The 17,418-nt window shown below is 42.5% G+C and overlaps 1 protein-coding gene across 1 annotated transcript in view; it reads left to right on the forward strand.

Annotated features, from left to right (window-relative positions):
* The window catches only part of LOC120065170 (S-adenosylhomocysteine hydrolase-like protein 1), a 62,185-nt gene that overhangs the window by 29,132 nt on the left and 15,635 nt on the right, over window positions 1–17,418 (forward strand). The window contains exons 2-4 of the mRNA XM_039015949.1: window positions 12,109–12,220; window positions 12,318–12,461; window positions 15,968–16,068. Coding sequence (XP_038871877.1) covers window positions 12,109–12,220; window positions 12,318–12,461; window positions 15,968–16,068 — 357 coding nt within the window. The remainder of the gene's footprint in view (window positions 1–12,108; window positions 12,221–12,317; window positions 12,462–15,967; window positions 16,069–17,418) is intronic.

Raw genomic sequence — 17,418 nt, forward strand, 5'->3', positions numbered from 1 at the left:
CTTTGTAAAGGGTTTAAACACTGTTTCCCATGCTTGTTCAATTAACCATAAACAATTAATGAACATGCACCTGTGGAACTGTCCCTAAGACACTAACAGCTTACAGACGATAGGCAATTAAGATCACAGTTATGAAAACGTAGTACACTAAAGAGTCCTTTCTACTGACTCTAAAAAACACAAAAAGAAAGATGCCCAGGGTCCCTGCTCATCTGCGTGAACGTGCCTTATGCATGCTGCAAGGAGGCATGAGGACTGCAGATGTGTCCAGGGCAATAAATTGCTATGTCCCTACTGTGAGACATCTAAGACAGCGCTACAGGGAGACGGGACGGACAACTGACCGTCCTCACAGTGGCAGACCACGTGTAACATCACCTGCACAGGATCGGTACATCCAAACATCACACCTGCGCGACAGGTACAGAATGGCAACAACTGCCCGAGTTACACCAGGAACGCACAATCCCTCCATCAGTGCTCAGACTGTCCGCAATAGGCTGAGAGAGGCTGGACTGAGGGCTTGTAGGGCAGGTCCTCACCAGACATCACCGGCAACAACGTCGCCTATGGGCACAAACCCATTGCTGCTGGACCAGACAGGACTGGCAAAAAGTGCTCTTCACTGACGAGTCGCGGTTTTGTCTCACCCGGGGTGATGGTCGGATTCGCGTTTATCGTCGAAGGAATGAGCGTTACACCGAGGCCTGTACTCTGGAGCGGGATCAATTTGGAGGTGGAGGGTCTGTCATGGTCTGGGGCGGTGTGTCACAGCATCATCGGACTGAGCTTGTTGTCATTGCAGGCAATCTCAACGCTGTGCATTACAGGGAAGACATCCTCCTCCCTCATGTGGTACCCTTCCTGCAGGCTCATCCTGACATGACCCTCCAGCATGACAATGCCACCACGCACAGAACGAGCAGTATGGCTGATTTCCTACAAGGCAGGAATGTCAGTTTTCTGCCATGGCCAGTGAAGAGCCCAGATTTCAATCCCATTGAGCACCTCTGGGACCTGTTGGATCGGAGGGTGAGGGATGGGCCAATCCCCCCCAGAAATGTCCGGGAACTTGCAGGTTCCTTGGTGGAAGTTTGGGGTTACCTCTCACAGCAAGATCTGGCAAATCTGTGCAGTGCATGAGGAGGAGATGCCCTGCAGTACTTAATGCAGCTGGTGGCCACACCACATACTGTTACTTTTGATTTTGAACCCCCCCTTTGTTCAGGGACATTATTCAATTTCTGTTAGTCACATGTCTGTGGAACTTGTTCAGTTTGTCTCAGTTGTTGAATCTTGTTATGTTCATACAAATATTTACACACGTTCAGTTTGCTGAAAATAAACGCAGTTGACAGTGAGAGGATGTTGCTGAGTTTAGAATGCTACCTTTCCAACAAGGCAGTTCATAAAATTTCTGCCTGCTAGAGCTGCCCCGGTCAACTAAGTGCTTTTATTGTGAAGTGGAAACACCTATGACCAACAACGGCTCAGCCGGGAAGTGGTAGGACACACAAACTCAAAGAACGACCGACGAGTGCTAAAGCTCGTAGCACGTAAAAATTGTCTGGCCTTGGTTGCAACACTCACTACCGAGTTCCAAACTGCCTCTGGATTAACGTCAGCACAAGAACTGTTCGTCGGGAACCATCATGAAATGGGTTTCCATGGCCGAGCAGCCGCACACAAGCCTAAGATCACCATGCACAATTCCACGTGTCGGCTGGAGTGGTGTAAAGCTTACCGCCATTGGACTCTGGAACAGTGGAAACGCTTTCTCTGGAGTGATGAATCACGCTTCACCATCTGGCAATCCGACGGACAAATCTGTGCCCGAATTCATAGTGCCAACTGTAACATTTTTGGGAGGAGGAATAATGGTCTAGGGCTGTTTTTCGTGGTTCGGACTAGGTGTAACGGATGTGAAATGGCTAGCTAGTTAGCGGGTACGCGCTAATAGCGTTTCAATCGGTTACGTCACTTGCTCTGAGACTTGAAGTAGGGTTTCCCCTTGCTCTGCAAGGGCCGCGGCTTTTGTGGAGCGATGGGTAACGATGCTTCGTGGGTGACTGTTGTTGATGTGTGCAGAGGGTCCCTGGTTCGCGCCCGGGGAAGGTTTGGGGAAGGCCCTTTCCTGTTTCAGCATGACAATGCCCCTGTGCCCAAAGTTGAGGTCCATACAGAAATGGTATGTCGAGATAGTTGTGGAAGTACTTGACTGGCCTGCACAGAGCCCTTACCTCAACCCCATGGAACACCTTTGGGATTAATTGGAACGTCGACTGCAAGCCCGTCCTAATCGCCAAACATCAGTGCCCAACCTCACTAATGCTCTTGTGGCTGAATGGAAGCAAATCCCTGCAGCAGTGCTCCAACATCTAGTGGAAAGCCTTCCCAGAAGAGTTGAGGCTGTTATAGCAGCAAAGGGGGGGCTAACTCCATGGTAATACCCATGATTTTGAATGAGACGTTCGACGAGCATACTTTTGGTCATGTGGTGTACCATTGGATAGGATGCCTAAATTGACTAACAATGGAGAGATTATAAACAACTGGGATTTACTTTACTTTATGTGCACAGGTGAAGTCACTATTTTAACATTCTTCTTGATCCAGTGACTTCTTTAGCTTCTCGACTCTTACCCTCAGGTGACTTGTTGGTGCTGTGCTGTTGGCGACATAGAAACGTTATTACTCATCCATGCCAGAGTTGATACTGTTGATACTGTGGTCCCGTGTGGCTCAGTTGGTAGAGCATGGCGCTTGCAACGCCAGGGTTGTGGGTTCATTCCCCACGGGGGGACCAGGATGAATATGTATGAACTTTCCAATTTGTAAGTCGCTCTGGATAAGAGCGTCTGCTAAATGACGTAAATGTAAATGTAAACTTCATTTGTCTTCTGTTAATCTAGGATTTCCTTCAAGAACCAGAGGTTTTGGTCTTGAGCTCTCATTTGTTTCTGCCTCTTGGAACGCTGGTCAGTGTTATCCAGTTACAGGTGTGGGAAGTATACCAACTGAGCCGTGTTACTTGCTTTTGGGGGAGGGTTTTCTTTTGTGTATCTGTGTTGTTCACATACATAGTCAGTCGTGAGTGCAGCATCAGCTTGTTTCCCAGAACACTCTGCAGACGAATTGTCTGGAGATTAATTCAGGCAGGCGTCATGGAATCTATCATGGAGACGGCAGCGTGAACTCCCTGCTCAGTGGAAGGGAACACCTGTCCATCAAATGTGACAGGACGTAGTGTGAGCTAAATCCAGAAGGCAACCCTAGGGGATGACCTTGGCTCATCCACAGTGAAGTCCCCTGACTGACGAGGGCTAAATACAGCTCATCACTGCCTGATGCTAATTCCCCTTATCTAGCCTACCTAGAAGCTTGTTCTCAGAAGCCTGTTCTTAGAAGCTTTCTTTCAGAATCATCATATCCGAGTGATATTGATCACAAACTTTGTGCTGAAATACTCACGACCTAGCACTTTTGGCGTTTTGATACACTTGCTAAGCTAATTGATGGATATAACCCAGGGAAGCGTGAAGCGTGCTTAAATATAAGCTCCCTTTGCTGCAGCAGTGCGTTTTTATTATGGTTTATAATGTAATGAGGTCACTACTGATCCTCATCGTAGCATAGAGGAGCATGCTGACTTATTGGCCATTGGCTTGGCGGCCAGGTGCGGGTATTAGTATTAGCCGTGGGGAATTAAATGTCTAGTGACTGACTGCTCATTCTAAAACCCATACTCTGGTGTGTACCACTACATGCTATACCCCATTTTAGTGTGTGTGTGTGTGTGTGGGGGGGGGTGCAGGTGCATGGGGGTTTGTGTGAGTGTGTAAATAAGGTAAGGTAGGTCAGAATTATTTTTTAGGCTGGACCAGATTTGTGGGCCTGGTCAGATCTACTGGAGTGATTTTAGGCTTATGGAAACATTCCCTTTACATCATTTTTATTAGCCATCAACCTCAAACTATCTATTAGCAAGTAGCCACTGCCAGGATTACATTGGATGGAAAGGGTCACGATACTCCCCAAATTAGTGTTTTTTTCTGGTTATGGGTGTGGCAAGGGGCGCGGCTACATTTTAGAGGCAGTGTAGACATTATTAAGCCAATTTCCCTCAAACCTACCTTTTTCTCCATGGACCTAAGATACATTTGTGCAGTTTTAAAGCTAATTTCCTCCAAGTATACATATTCTGCCATGGAGCTGAGAGAAAATTTTGCAGTTTTAAAGCTAGTTTCCTGCAAGTCTATGCATTTTGCTATGGCTAATGCTGTGTTTTTTTGCTCAAACATAATACAATCAATATGGCTAAATAGATTTTGGGGGGAATTTTCAATTCTCTTTGGTTATAAAAAAATATATATAGTTCCATTATCGTTTTTACTTACTTTAAATCTGATTTTTAGCCTTTTACGTTTACACTGAAAGAGTTATTCCATTCCTGAAAATGTATTGCAAAAAAAATAAGTATACATATTTTTAGACTGTTTGGACTTAAACGACCCGAAATAAAAGGAAAAAAAATGCTTAGGCTGCCAGCCCAAGGATTACAATGGCAGAAAAATCCATGGAATAGAACATTAGCAGAGAGACGGTGAGAGGGAAAGACACCCAGACCGAGACGATACTGCAAACAGCAGAAAACAACTCAAGTAAAGCACAGAAAAAAAGAGAGGGAAGATAATTTGTCAGGTGGCTGCTGGTGGGGGCTATTGCACGGCCCTCTTTTGCCCTCCTGGTGTGGAGATTTCCATGATAACAGGCGCTGTACGTAACAACCAGGAGAAGAGCTTGAGCACTGGTAAGGGATGAACATGGAACCTGTACGGCAAGTGGGAGGCATGGAGCTGCAAGCGGGAGCAATGGCACAGGCACACAAACACAGGGTGAGTGAGATTGGCCAGAGAGGGTGAGAGGATGGTCTGAGAACCGCTCCATAGAAACCATCTGTCTGTGCTCTGCAGCCTGACCTTGCTAAGGAAGATTATTTGAACTTAGTGTCATTTTTGGAGCCTTTTTTTGTTCTTCTTAGTTTATTGTTGGGAGAGGTTGGGAGCTTTCAACACCCTTAAGGTGATATAAGTCACATTGTAGAAAAGTTACAATGCAGCCAGCCATTTAATGAGGACTTTCTCAATTATGGTGGTTAAGGTAGAGAGAGACAATCTCTCCTAAGCATATGCTGTGAAATGTTTTTGTTTGTTTGCAGTTGATAGAGGTCAAGCTTTCTGAAAGAGGATTATGGGCGTGGACTGAATTTTTCTGTTGTGCTGTCCCAGTTCTCTACACAAATGCAGTGGATAATTGACTGAATGCAATAGAGAGAAAGTAGGAAGGCTGAGTCCCTCTTGCCTGTAGTCTGGAATGGAAACACTCATTCTTATTCATAGCATAAAGGGGAATAAAATATGCCAACTGAAGAATAGAGAGAAACAGTGAAAAAATGAGTGTGTTAAGTCTTGCCATGGACTCAAGTTGAGCCTCAGTTAAAGGAAATATAGGGAATGGAGGGAGCATAACCTGTGTATGCCAAGTAGTAGAAGAGACACATACTTACCTCTGCATCCCACACAATAAAATGCTCGTACACATACTGTATACCTTTACAACAACACATGAACCAAGAAAACAATCTTAATCTCGTTGTACTACTCATGCTTTGGCAGAGTGCCTCTGGACTTTGAGCCCTTGTTCTTTTTAACACGGAGTCTGTTCTCTCTGTTGTGGCTGAATTTAAGAAAGGATTGGTCTTGTGCACTTTGCGGGAATGAAAAGAATTGCATTCCAAAGACAGTTTGTGGAGAAACCTCCCAATCCATCCCTCCCTGCCTCGACTTAGGGAGGAGGATAGAGTTATAGCTGCTGATGTGCAAGGTATTCATCTCAAATCTCTGGTTGGGTGGATTTAAAGCATGCAGAGATCACTGGCTCTTTGTAAAAAAAATATTTAAAAAGTATGTTTGTTTGGGAACCAGTGTCCTGCAGGCATAAAATGTGATACAAGCACAAAATGTGCTGACAGTGGTAGATACAATCCAAACATAAACATGTCCATTGGTGATTCTCTGTATCCTGTCACTACCCAACCAGGTCCTCACCTGCATGTGGAGGTATGCACATTCAACCAGAACTGTGTGACCCCGACTCAACCTCCAGGGATAGGTTGCTACCCCGGGAATCTCTGGTACACTGCCAACTTGGCACTTGTCCTGCCTCGACTAGACAGCAAAAACAAAACCTAAGATATTAATACTTGCTATTATACTGTTTGTGTCAGACACACTGAGTAATGTGTGGGCTGCAATCAAGAGGATGATCTGAATCTGTGTAGGCATATGTGTGCGTGCGTCAGTGACTCTGTGCATGCCTTGTGGTTCAGTCTCTGAAGTCTACAATGATCTGAGAATAGTGACCTATGAAATAGGCTGCATTTTAAATTAGTTTCCACCATTGTCAACTCAGTGTTAACCTTGAATAGAGCTTTATTGATTGGATTCACATGATTGCGCTTTGTCATTTTGCTATTGGTGCTTTAGCCTTTATACAGACACAATTGTTTGGGGAATGTTCTGGTGCAAAATGTGAAGTTGGTTAATTTATGGTCCCACTGCCCTCAATCTGTGTAAAGACCCACTGGCATGCTAACACCATATCCGGTGTCCCCCTCTGGCCTCCAGCCCCAGTTTAATATGCTTATGTTCTCACTGGATTCTTCAAATACTGGGGCGATTATCCCACCCACATTCACCTCTGGCTCTGTTTAGACCTCCCCGGTAACCATACGCAGGACATAGTGGGTTAGCAAAGCAGGCATTGGCTATGCAAGGGATTATAGTTGCGTAATACCTTCATAGACCTTATCTGCTTACTGCAGACTGCTAATGAGAGATCCAAATATTACAGTTGTAGTTTTCAAAACGTTGGTAGCTACCAAAGAACGAAGAAGCTGTAGGACCTTTTTGCTAAGAGAACAAACCCTGTTCATAATGTCATTGTATAGGATTGTATAATGCTTTTAAAGCACCTTTAGTTTGAAAGAGGTGTTTTATCTCAAGCCTGTCTTAGCATTGTTGTGTTGCGTGACTTCATGACACATTACCTGTATTTGTTTGAAAACCTGTATTTGTATGAAACCTCTCAAACACGTCAGGTGTTTCTCATGAATCTGTAAGAATGTGTGCTGTTGACGTGAGCAGGAAGTAGTTTTGACACATTTCCCTTTAGGGAGCTAGTTCTGAGAGCTGTAAATAGGCCTGGACTTCAGATGAGGTTCTCTGTACATTGGAGAGATGATTTGTTGTTTTTAAACTGGGCTCCATTGCAACACAAAAACACTGTGACATCACAATTGAGACCATAACCATTTGTACAGTAGTCTATATTTCATGGACAGTATCATGTTCCTCGACAAGCATAATACTGTCCGACTGGACAGACCATGGATAACAGGCGCTGTACGTAACAACCAGGAGAAGAGCTTGAGCACTGGTAAGGGATGAACATGGAACCTGTACGGCAAGTGGGAGGCATGGAGCTGCAAGCGGGAGCCATGGCACAGGCACACAAACACAGGGTGAGTGAGATTGGCCAGAGAGGGTGAGAGGATGGTCTGAGAACCGCTCCATAGAAACCATCTGTCTGTGCTCTGCAGCCTGACCTTGCTAAGGAAGATTATTTGAACTTAGTGTCATTTTTGGAGCCTTTTTTTGTTCTTCTTAGTTTATTGTTGGGAGAGGTTGGGAGCTTTCAACACCCTTAAGGTGATATAAGTCACATTGTAGAAAAGTTACAATGCAGCCAGCCATTTAATGAGGACTTTCTCAATTATGGTGGTTAAGGTAGAGAGAGACAATCTCTCCTAAGCATATGCTGTGAAATGTTTTTGTTTGTTTGCAGTTGATAGAGGTCAAGCTTTCTGAAAGAGGATTATGGGCGTGGACTGAATTTTTCTGTTGTGCTGTCCCAGTTCTCTACACAAATGCAGTGGATAATTGACTGAATGCAATAGAGAGAAAGTAGGAAGGCTGAGTCCCTCTTGCCTGTAGTCTGGAATGGAAACACTCATTCTTATTCATAGCATAAAGGGGAATAAAATATGCCAACTGAAGAATAGAGAGAAACAGTGAAAAAATGAGTGTGTTAAGTCTTGCCATGGACTCAAGTTGAGCCTCAGTTAAAGGAAATATAGGGAATGGAGGGAGCATAACCTGTGTATGCCAAGTAGTAGAAGAGACACATACTTACCTCTGCATCCCACACAATAAAATGCTCTTACACATACTGTATACCTTTACAACAACACATGAACCAAGAAAACAATCTTAATCTCTTTGTACTACTCATGCTTTGGCAGAGTGCCTCTGGACTTTGAGCCCTTGTTCTTTTTAACACGGAGTCTGTTCTCTCTGTTGTGGCTGCCTGTCTTAGCATTGTTGTGTTGCGTGACTTCATGACACATTACCTGTATTTGTATGAAAACCTGTATTTGTATGAAACCTCTCAAACACGTCAGGTGTTTCTCATGAATCTGTAAGAATGTGTGCTGTTGACGGAGCTAGGGAGCTAGTTCTGAGAGCTGTAAATAGGCCTGGACTTCAGATGAGGTTCTCTGTACATTGGAGAGATGATTTGTTGTTTTTAAACTGGGCTCCATTGCAACACAAAAACACTGTGACATCACAATTGAGACCATAACCATTTGTACAGTAGTCTATATTTCATGGACAGTATCATGTTCCTCGACAAGCATAATACTGTCCGACTGGACAGACCATGGAAATTGCACTTGGAATAGCCTTGCCAGTTCAGTGGAACTCTTATTTCTATGCTGTCCACACCACAGCTCAGTATTTCAAGCCTCTGCAAAAGTGAAAGTTGTCACTTCACTAAAGATGGCTTTTGACTGACGTCTGTTGGTTAACACAACTAAAAAGTATATTTTGGATTTTGCAATAAAAATAGAAGCTCAACATTTCAGGATAGTATTATCCTGATGTGTGTCAATGTATTTAGGCTATACTACACACTCTCTAGGCCACAATCGCATACCTGATTCAACTCCAACACCACAACACAGAGTGGTTTTTCTGAGAAGGCATTCAAAATTCAAGTGTTCTCTTAGAATGGAACAGAGAGTCCTTATGATATCTCAAAGCTTGATGTGAATATATCCCCTTGCATACATATCCATTCATAATTTATGACTTTAGACTACTTTTACATGAAAAATAAAATGCCAAAACCAATTCTCTCATCAAGTTGCAGTTCAATGTTTTGTCTTATGCCTCAGTATGTTTGTTTCATCACAGCCCTGATCACACATACTGTAGCTTTGAATTAGTTACAAACCACTATTATAGGTATCGGGTGATTTCTTGCGACCAGATCTTTACATTTTTTGATCCAGGTTTCAAGTGAATTGAAGTTAGGGGATGTTTAAATTAGGGCTGTCCCCAACTAAAAAAATCTTTGTTGACTGTTCTTTCGACCAATTTTAAAATGTGTATATTTCCATAAATAGACACACCCTATGTGTTTTAATCAAATCAGCTGTATGCACTGAGCTTGTCTGATGCTTTAAGCACACTGTTTAATGAAATTATTAAGACACAAAAATGACTAGGGGGAGTCGGACCGCAATTGATATGATTGTGCCGGGCCTGGCTCAGACTTTCTGCGCTGTGTTAAAAAAAATGACAGCGAATGACTGACTAGCACCCGTTGTCTCTCTCTCTCTCCTCCCTGCTGCAGCGACCACCACAGAACATTAACAGTATCTGTCTTATTTCTGTAGATATACACTACCTGTCAAAAGTTTTAGAACAAGGATTTTCTTTATTTTTACTATTTTCTACATTGTAGAATAATAGTGAAGACATCAAAACTATGGAATCATGTAGTAACCAAAAAAGTGTTAAACATGTTTATATTTTAGATTATTCAAATATAGCCACCCTTTGCCTTGATGACAGCTTTGCATACTCTTGGCATTCTCTCAACCAGCTTTTCCAACAGTCTTGATGGAGTTCCCACATATGCTGAGCACTTGTTGGCTGCTTTTCCTTGACTCTGCGGTCCGACTCATCTCAAACCATCTCAATAGGGGAGAGGTCGGGTGATTTGTGGAGGCCAGATGCAGCACTCCATCACTCTCCTTCTTGGTCAAATAGCCCTTTCACAGCCTGGAGGTATGTTGGGTCATTGTCCTGTTGAAAAACAAATTATAGTCCCACTAAGCACAAACCAGATGGGATGGCGTATCGCTGCAGAATGCTGTGGTAGCCATGCTTGTTAATTGTGCCTTGAATTCTAAATATATCACAGACAGTGTCACCAGCAAAGCACCATCACACCACCTCTTCCATGCTTTACGGTGGGAAATACACATGCGGACATCATCTTGTTCACCCACACCGCGTCTCACAAAGACATGGCGGTTGGAACCAAAAATCTGCAATTTGGAGTCCAGACCAAAGGACAGATTTCCACTGGTCTAATGTCCATTTGCTTGTGTTTCTTGGCCCAAGCAAGTCTCTTCTTCTTATTGGTGTCCTTTAGTAGTGGTTTCTTTGCAGCAATTCGGCCATAAAGGCCTGATTCACGCAGTCTGCTCTGAACAGTTGATGTTCAGATGTCTGTTACTTGAACTCTGAAGAAATTATTTGGGCTGCAATTTCTGAGGCTAGTAACTCTAATGAACTTATCCTCTGCAGCAGAGGTAACTCTGGGTCTTCCTTTCCTGTGGCTGTCGTCATGAGAGCCAGTTTCATCATATCGCTTGATGATTTTTTTAAACATTTTTACATTTAAGTCATTTAGCAGACGCTCTTATCCAGAGCGACTTACAAATTGGTGCATTCACCTTATGATATCCAGTGGAACAACCACTTTACAATAGTGCATCTAACTCTTTTAAGGGGGGGGGGGGGTTAGAAGGATTACTTTATCCTATCCTAGGTATTCCTTAAAGAGGTGGGGTTTCAGGTGTCTCCGGAAGGTGGTGATTGATTTTTGAGACTGCACTTGAAGAAACTTTCAAAGTTCTTGAAATGTTCCGGATTGACCGACCTTCATGTCTTAAAGTAATGATGGACTGTCATTTCTCTTTGCTTATTCGAGCTGTTCTTGCCATAATATGGACTTGGTCTTTTACCAAATAGGGCTATCTTCTGTATAACACCCCTACCATGTCACAACAAAACTGATTTGATTGGCTCAAATGCATTAAGGAAAGAAATTCCACAAATTAACTTTAAGAATGCATACCTGTTAATTGAAATGCATTCCAGGTGACTACCTCATGAAGCTGGTTAAGAAAATCCCAAGAGTGTGCAAAGCTGTCATCAAGGCAAAGGGTGGCTATTTGAAGAATCTAAAATATATTTAGATTTTGTTTCAGACTTCTTTGGTTACTACGTGATTACATATGTGTTATTTCATAGTTTTGATCTCTTCACTATTCTACAATGTAAAAAAATAAAGAAAAACCCTTGAATGATTAGGTGTTCTAAAACTTTTGACAGATTGTGTATATGGATTATTTATAAAGCCAGGCACATTTATCAGTTCGGCTATTGATTCTAGACCTAATTAAGTTGGTGTTTCCTCACTTTTCTTAGGCAGTAAGGCAAGGGCTGTTTCTTGTCTCCTTATTCTGCTGCCTCCGCCGTGTTGTTCTCAACACCAATATGCTGTTTAACTTTGCTATCATGCACATAGCAACATGGTCTAGGAAAAGGCGCCAATTCAACTGATGTGTTTCAGAACCGTGGACAGCGACGACTATCCAACGCAGGAGAAAACACATTTGTTATAAAATCATATTTTTATTAGTGTTGCACTATTGTTCTTACGTCATATAACAATAGAATTGCTGTAGTACGTGCCATCCCCACTGCCTCCACAATGGATTAGTCTACTCAGACAAGCGTGAATCAGACTGGTGTCTTGTACACCATGAATTATAATTATTATAATTTTTTCGCTACTGCTCGACTAATGAACTTTCGGTCAACCAACAGCCTATCGGCCAAACAATCGACCAGTAGACTAAATGGGGTCAGCCCTTGTCTAAATTGTACCCTTTTTTTGCACCTTCAGCAAATCCAGTTTGTGGAAGACAAGCAGGAGTTCAGCAGGTTCCCTACCAAGGCTGGCCGACGCTCGCTGTCTCGATCCATCTCTCAGTCATCCACGGACAGCTACAGCTCCGGTACTACACAAACACACACACACACATGCATACATAGCTACGTATGGATTGCTTGACCCTTTCTTGCTGACTTTCCCCTCTCTGTCTCCTTTCCCAGCTGCATCCTACACAGACAGCTCTGACGATGAGACTTCACCACGGGACAAAACACAGCTCAACTCCAAGGGCACCAGTGACTTCTGTGTGAAGAACATCAAACAGGCCGAATTTGGTCGTCGCGAGATTGAGATTGCAGAACAAGGTACAATAACATGGCTCTGTAACCTGTCACCTTCACCTCTCACACACAGAACAACACAAGACGATAAGAAGTGATAAACCTCAAAACATTCCTAGGGGGCTCCAAGTGTAAGGTACTGGTTGTTGGTTATTTAAAGCATGTTCTTGAAATTTGCTGTCTTATGGCATGAATCAATTAGCCTAATCAATGGTTGACAGTCTTTGATCATAGGTAATATTAGGACATGTTAATAAAACCACTACTGGCATCAATCAGGATGAAAAGAGCAACAAAAACATTTCTGTGAACAACAGACAGTAAAGTATATTTAAATATTGCTCTTGCCAGGACTTTGGGCCTGTTGCTCAGAAATGTACTAGAGTCCCACCCTCCAAGGCCAGGATTGGCCATCTCAGATTAACCGAGACAGTGATTGAAGGGGAGAATCTGGGATAAGAAAAGAACAGCTTCGCTCAGTTCTGTGAATGACTGACATACTCTAGCAGCTAGAGTCTAGCTAGTTATCTATAGTAAGCTTGTTATCTATAGTCAGATTGACCTCGACCAATCTGTCTGCAGATATGGCTTCTGCTCTTAAGGGCTTCATAGACGACTGCTGTGTCGTATTATTAGGTTATTCTTTGGTTTTGCTGATCAGTCATTTGAAGTGTAACTCACACAAGTCACATCAGAGAGAGAAAAACATAATGCAGAAAAATCTAAGATTCACTAGTTCTAACTAGGGTTGTGGCGGTCATGAAATGTTGTCAGCTGGTGATTGTCAAGCAAATAACTGCCGGTCTCACAGTAATTGACCGTTAATTACAATGAACACGTTTAGCATCTCTTGGCTTCCACGTATAGCCTGCAAGTCACTGATGCAGACCTTTGGTCTAAAGAAACATGATATGAAGAAAAATGTAGTCAATTTCAGAAGAACAGAATAGCAAACTCTGAATTGTCCTTATGTTAGGCCCAGATCTGGCTATGCCATAGCTGTGGGCTACACTAGTTCATTTAGCAAACAAGATTTGCTTAGATTTCCGTGGCATTATTTTATAGACTGAAGAATCCAATTGAACATAGCTGAATAAAATAGAAAGGATATTTTCTCCAAGCGATTTCCGAGGGAGTGCGCACATGCGGCTATTCTGTGTTGAGCGGTTAACAAAGAAACAGGTCCTCCTACATAGTTAATTTAGTTAATTATGCAAATGTTGTTGTGATACAAACGTTGGGCTATATGTTTTGATTTTTAATACATTCTAATGCTGCATGATGCGACTCTAATGATGACTTGAAAAAAGTAATGGAAGGCATGAGCTCTGCTTTGTTGCTTTTGCAGGATGCACACACTTCATCAGTCTCTCATTCACAATTTGAGAAGCACTTGATAATATGCTCCCCAGGCCTTGAAATTCCAGCGGCATCCTCCTTGTGTGGCAGTAATGCCCCCTAAAAAATCCATGCATTTTGCGGCCAAAGTGGCTGATGTGCCCTTGGGCTGAATATAATAATTATCATTCCCTTCTCCCGGCAGCCACCTCTCACTCAGATGGCTCTTTCAGATACCTCAATTCTTATTAGCCAATGCCCGTCACCTGATCGGGTCCTTCTCACAGCCATCTCAGCACTGAAGTAGGCTAGAAGTGAAGACGGACACATCGGGGACGCAACTGTGCGCGTCCCTCTTATTGAATTCCGCGGTACCTATTGAAGATGTTAGACGAACTGTCCATATTTACTTTTCGACAGCCAACAAGATGAGTAGGCCTAACAAACAGCAAAAGCACTAGCCTATGTCTATCTACTATCCCCCATAGTACAAAAGTTGACCTATTCTATTGGTCAACTTGTCCTACTGTGCGAGAAATAAATATTCCAAATATACTCTGGGACAGTTGTTGGATGCGATAGATCCCAAATGAATACAACCATTCGCATCAAAACTTTTTTTTAAAGCAATGAGGCTGATGCAACAGATCAGAACATTTAGCTTAAAATGTTGATAAACTATTTCTTCAGATTATAAGCGTAGCAATGCGCACAATTAGCGGGAAAACACTGTTCTCAAAAGTAACCGCAAATTCGATTATGCATTTTATGCTTCATTATAAAGGTGCATTTCTGTGGGGAAAATTATCTTCCCCAAACTTGAAAATCACACGCCGCCTTTGTATGCCAGTTAGGCTCTTCACCAGTTGTAAAGTAGATTAATGTGCTTCATTTTTTGGAAGTTATTTGCCCAATTTATTTGTGATACGAACCTTATCAAAACATATAAGCCTATGGGCTAGGCTACAATAGAAGTGTGACTATGATTTTAAAAAGTCACAAAAAAATGTTTATTGCCTTACTGCGTATGCTGGGCATCATTCATAAGTGATAATACATTTCAGGTGTGGCTGAAATAACCAAATACATTGATTTGAAGGGGTGTCCACATACTTTTGTGTATATGTGTGAAATTAGTTTTGATTTAGAATGGACCATTATCATGCACCTGTCTCGGGGCAGGGGAAAAACAAATGTTATTCATGCACTGAAATAGCGAATGGAGGACGCTTTTCCCATGGTTCATTTTCATGCCAGCCAGGTAGGCTGTACTCCTATTGTAAAGCGAAGCAATATGCTTAATATTAGGAAAGTTGAGGAATAAATATAGTAGGCCTAGCCTATAGAAAGCTAATCGGATCCTCCTATTTTTAATAGAGGCCAACTCTGTCTTCTCACGAGATTGCATAGCCTATAGAAATGTTGCGCAACATGAGCTTATGGGCTTTCATGAAGTGTTTGATTTTCGATTACGTTTTGTGTTGTCAGAGTGATTAGAGGGACAATAGAGTGCTGAGTACCATGCAGTTAGCAAGTTTGGTAGGCTACTAATGACCAGCAGCATCAGAGCTTGGAGAATCCTAGTTACCGTGACTAAACGGTCATGTAGAATTTGACTGAGGTCATGACTCCTGACCGCCGGTGTGGTGGTAATTCGGTCACCTTAACAGCCCTTGGCCTAACCACCAGTTGACACTTTTGATGAAGCTGACCTTCAGTTTTTGCCATGTAGCAAATTCTTTGTCTAAAGTTCTCATTTTATCATTATTGTGTTTGATTTCAGACATTACTCCCCAAATAATTTAGATTTGATGTGTTGTCCTTGGCCTAAATGTTGTGTGCAGCATGGCAGCTGAATCTACACCCCTAACACTGTCAGCACAACTCCAGAGCTTGATATGGAGTGATCATCCTTGTCCAATGTGAATTGGCAGGTTGCAAAGTCATAGCTTATTTGAGGTTATTTGAATTTTACAGCGCTCAGAAGGTTTTGGTGCAGGAAATTCTTTGAGTCCCTTAATTTTGAGAGAGATTTGTTTGGAAGATGGGAGAGTTGGAAGGGCTTTATATTCAGACCACTTTTCTGTTTGTCTACTCTCTGAATGTAGCAAACACGTTTGGAATCTCTTTCTTTCCCTTTTTCTCCATCTCCTTCACTCTCTTTATCACCCCACTTCTCTCTTTCTCCACAGATATGTCAGCATTAATCTCCCTCAGGAAGAGAGCCCAGGGAGAGAAGCCACTTGCTGGGGCAAAAATTGTTGGCTGCACTCACATCACTGCCCAGACTGCAGTAAGAAAACTCTGTCTTCTTACCTATCCTAATATCTCTGCAAAGGCTACAGGAGGACATTTTTCTCCTTATACAGTAGGATTTGAAGGTCACAGCGTACACAGAGACTTTTGCAATAACCAAGTTGGCCCTGTTGTTTACACTAACTTACACTGTCTCCAATACCCAAGCTTTGCTGCAATGAAACATCTCTCCCTCTGACATACCCAAATATCAGTGCCAAGACCCTTCCCCACAGTATCGCTACTACAGAATAAGATTGTGTGGTATACAGATTTTCATATCTTCATACCGTTCTTCTCTCATCCCGGGATTTACGGTATTACTAGCTTAGTACACAAGGGCGGAAAAATTCAAATTGGGGGTCTATTACCAGAATGCTAACAAAATTAACTAACGAGCGCAAACGAGAGAAAAAATAATTGCAAAGACAGGCAATCCAGCTCCTAAAATTATACATATATAGGTAGGAGCTACCGTATGTCATTTTTGGTGTGTTTGGACATTTTATAAGAGAATTTGAAAGAGAGATTGTGCAAATGAACAGTACTGGCACTGGATCAGAATGTATACACACTGTCTGTATGGAGTCAGGATTCGCTAGGGCAATGGGCCTGCCTGCTCTGCCTTGAGAAGATTGGTAAGGAGCAGTTGGGGTAGAAGCAGACGGGCAGAGAATGGAGAGGAGAAAAAACGCAAGGAAATCAGAATGGTTTGTCGGAAGGGCTTTGACTTCTCAAACACGGCAGAAAGCCAACACAATGATGCCCCATCGCCTTATTAATTCAGCCACTTACTTAGATAGCTAGCAATTTAAACTTAGGGGTCGCGTTAATGCAGAATTCTTAGTTTTCTATGCAGAAAAAAAAAATGCATAAGAAATATCTTGCTGCGTTTTGTAAGCGCAAATCTAAAATGCTTCTTATTGTAATTTCTGCTTGGCATCAGACAAATCTTGTGCTTCAGTTGCACTTCTCCACTCGGATGAGAATTCACAAACAGAATTCACAAACAGGCATTCTATCAGCAGACAGCGCTCTGACTGATGTGTAGCTACTTTTCTCTGGTACTTTTCTCAATGTAGCCACACTCCTTTTCTCTGGTAAAATGCAAGATGAACTTTAAGAAAAACAATAAGAAATGTACCTGGCTACATTATTTCTATGATAAGAAAATACCTTGCTTTTTCATCGTAAGCTCATTTAGCCTACTTGTGTGGCTGCCAGTCAAATAGCGTTTCAATTCTGTTGTCATCTGATGAAAATTAATCTATTTTCTGCCGAATGTGTTTCACTAATGTATTTTCTGTGAAGGAAAACTATAGTTGCACGTCCCTGATCACTATATTGA

This window comes from Salvelinus namaycush, chromosome 20 (genome assembly GCF_016432855.1).
Source record: "Salvelinus namaycush isolate Seneca chromosome 20, SaNama_1.0, whole genome shotgun sequence".
NCBI lineage: Eukaryota > Metazoa > Chordata > Actinopteri > Salmoniformes > Salmonidae > Salvelinus > Salvelinus namaycush.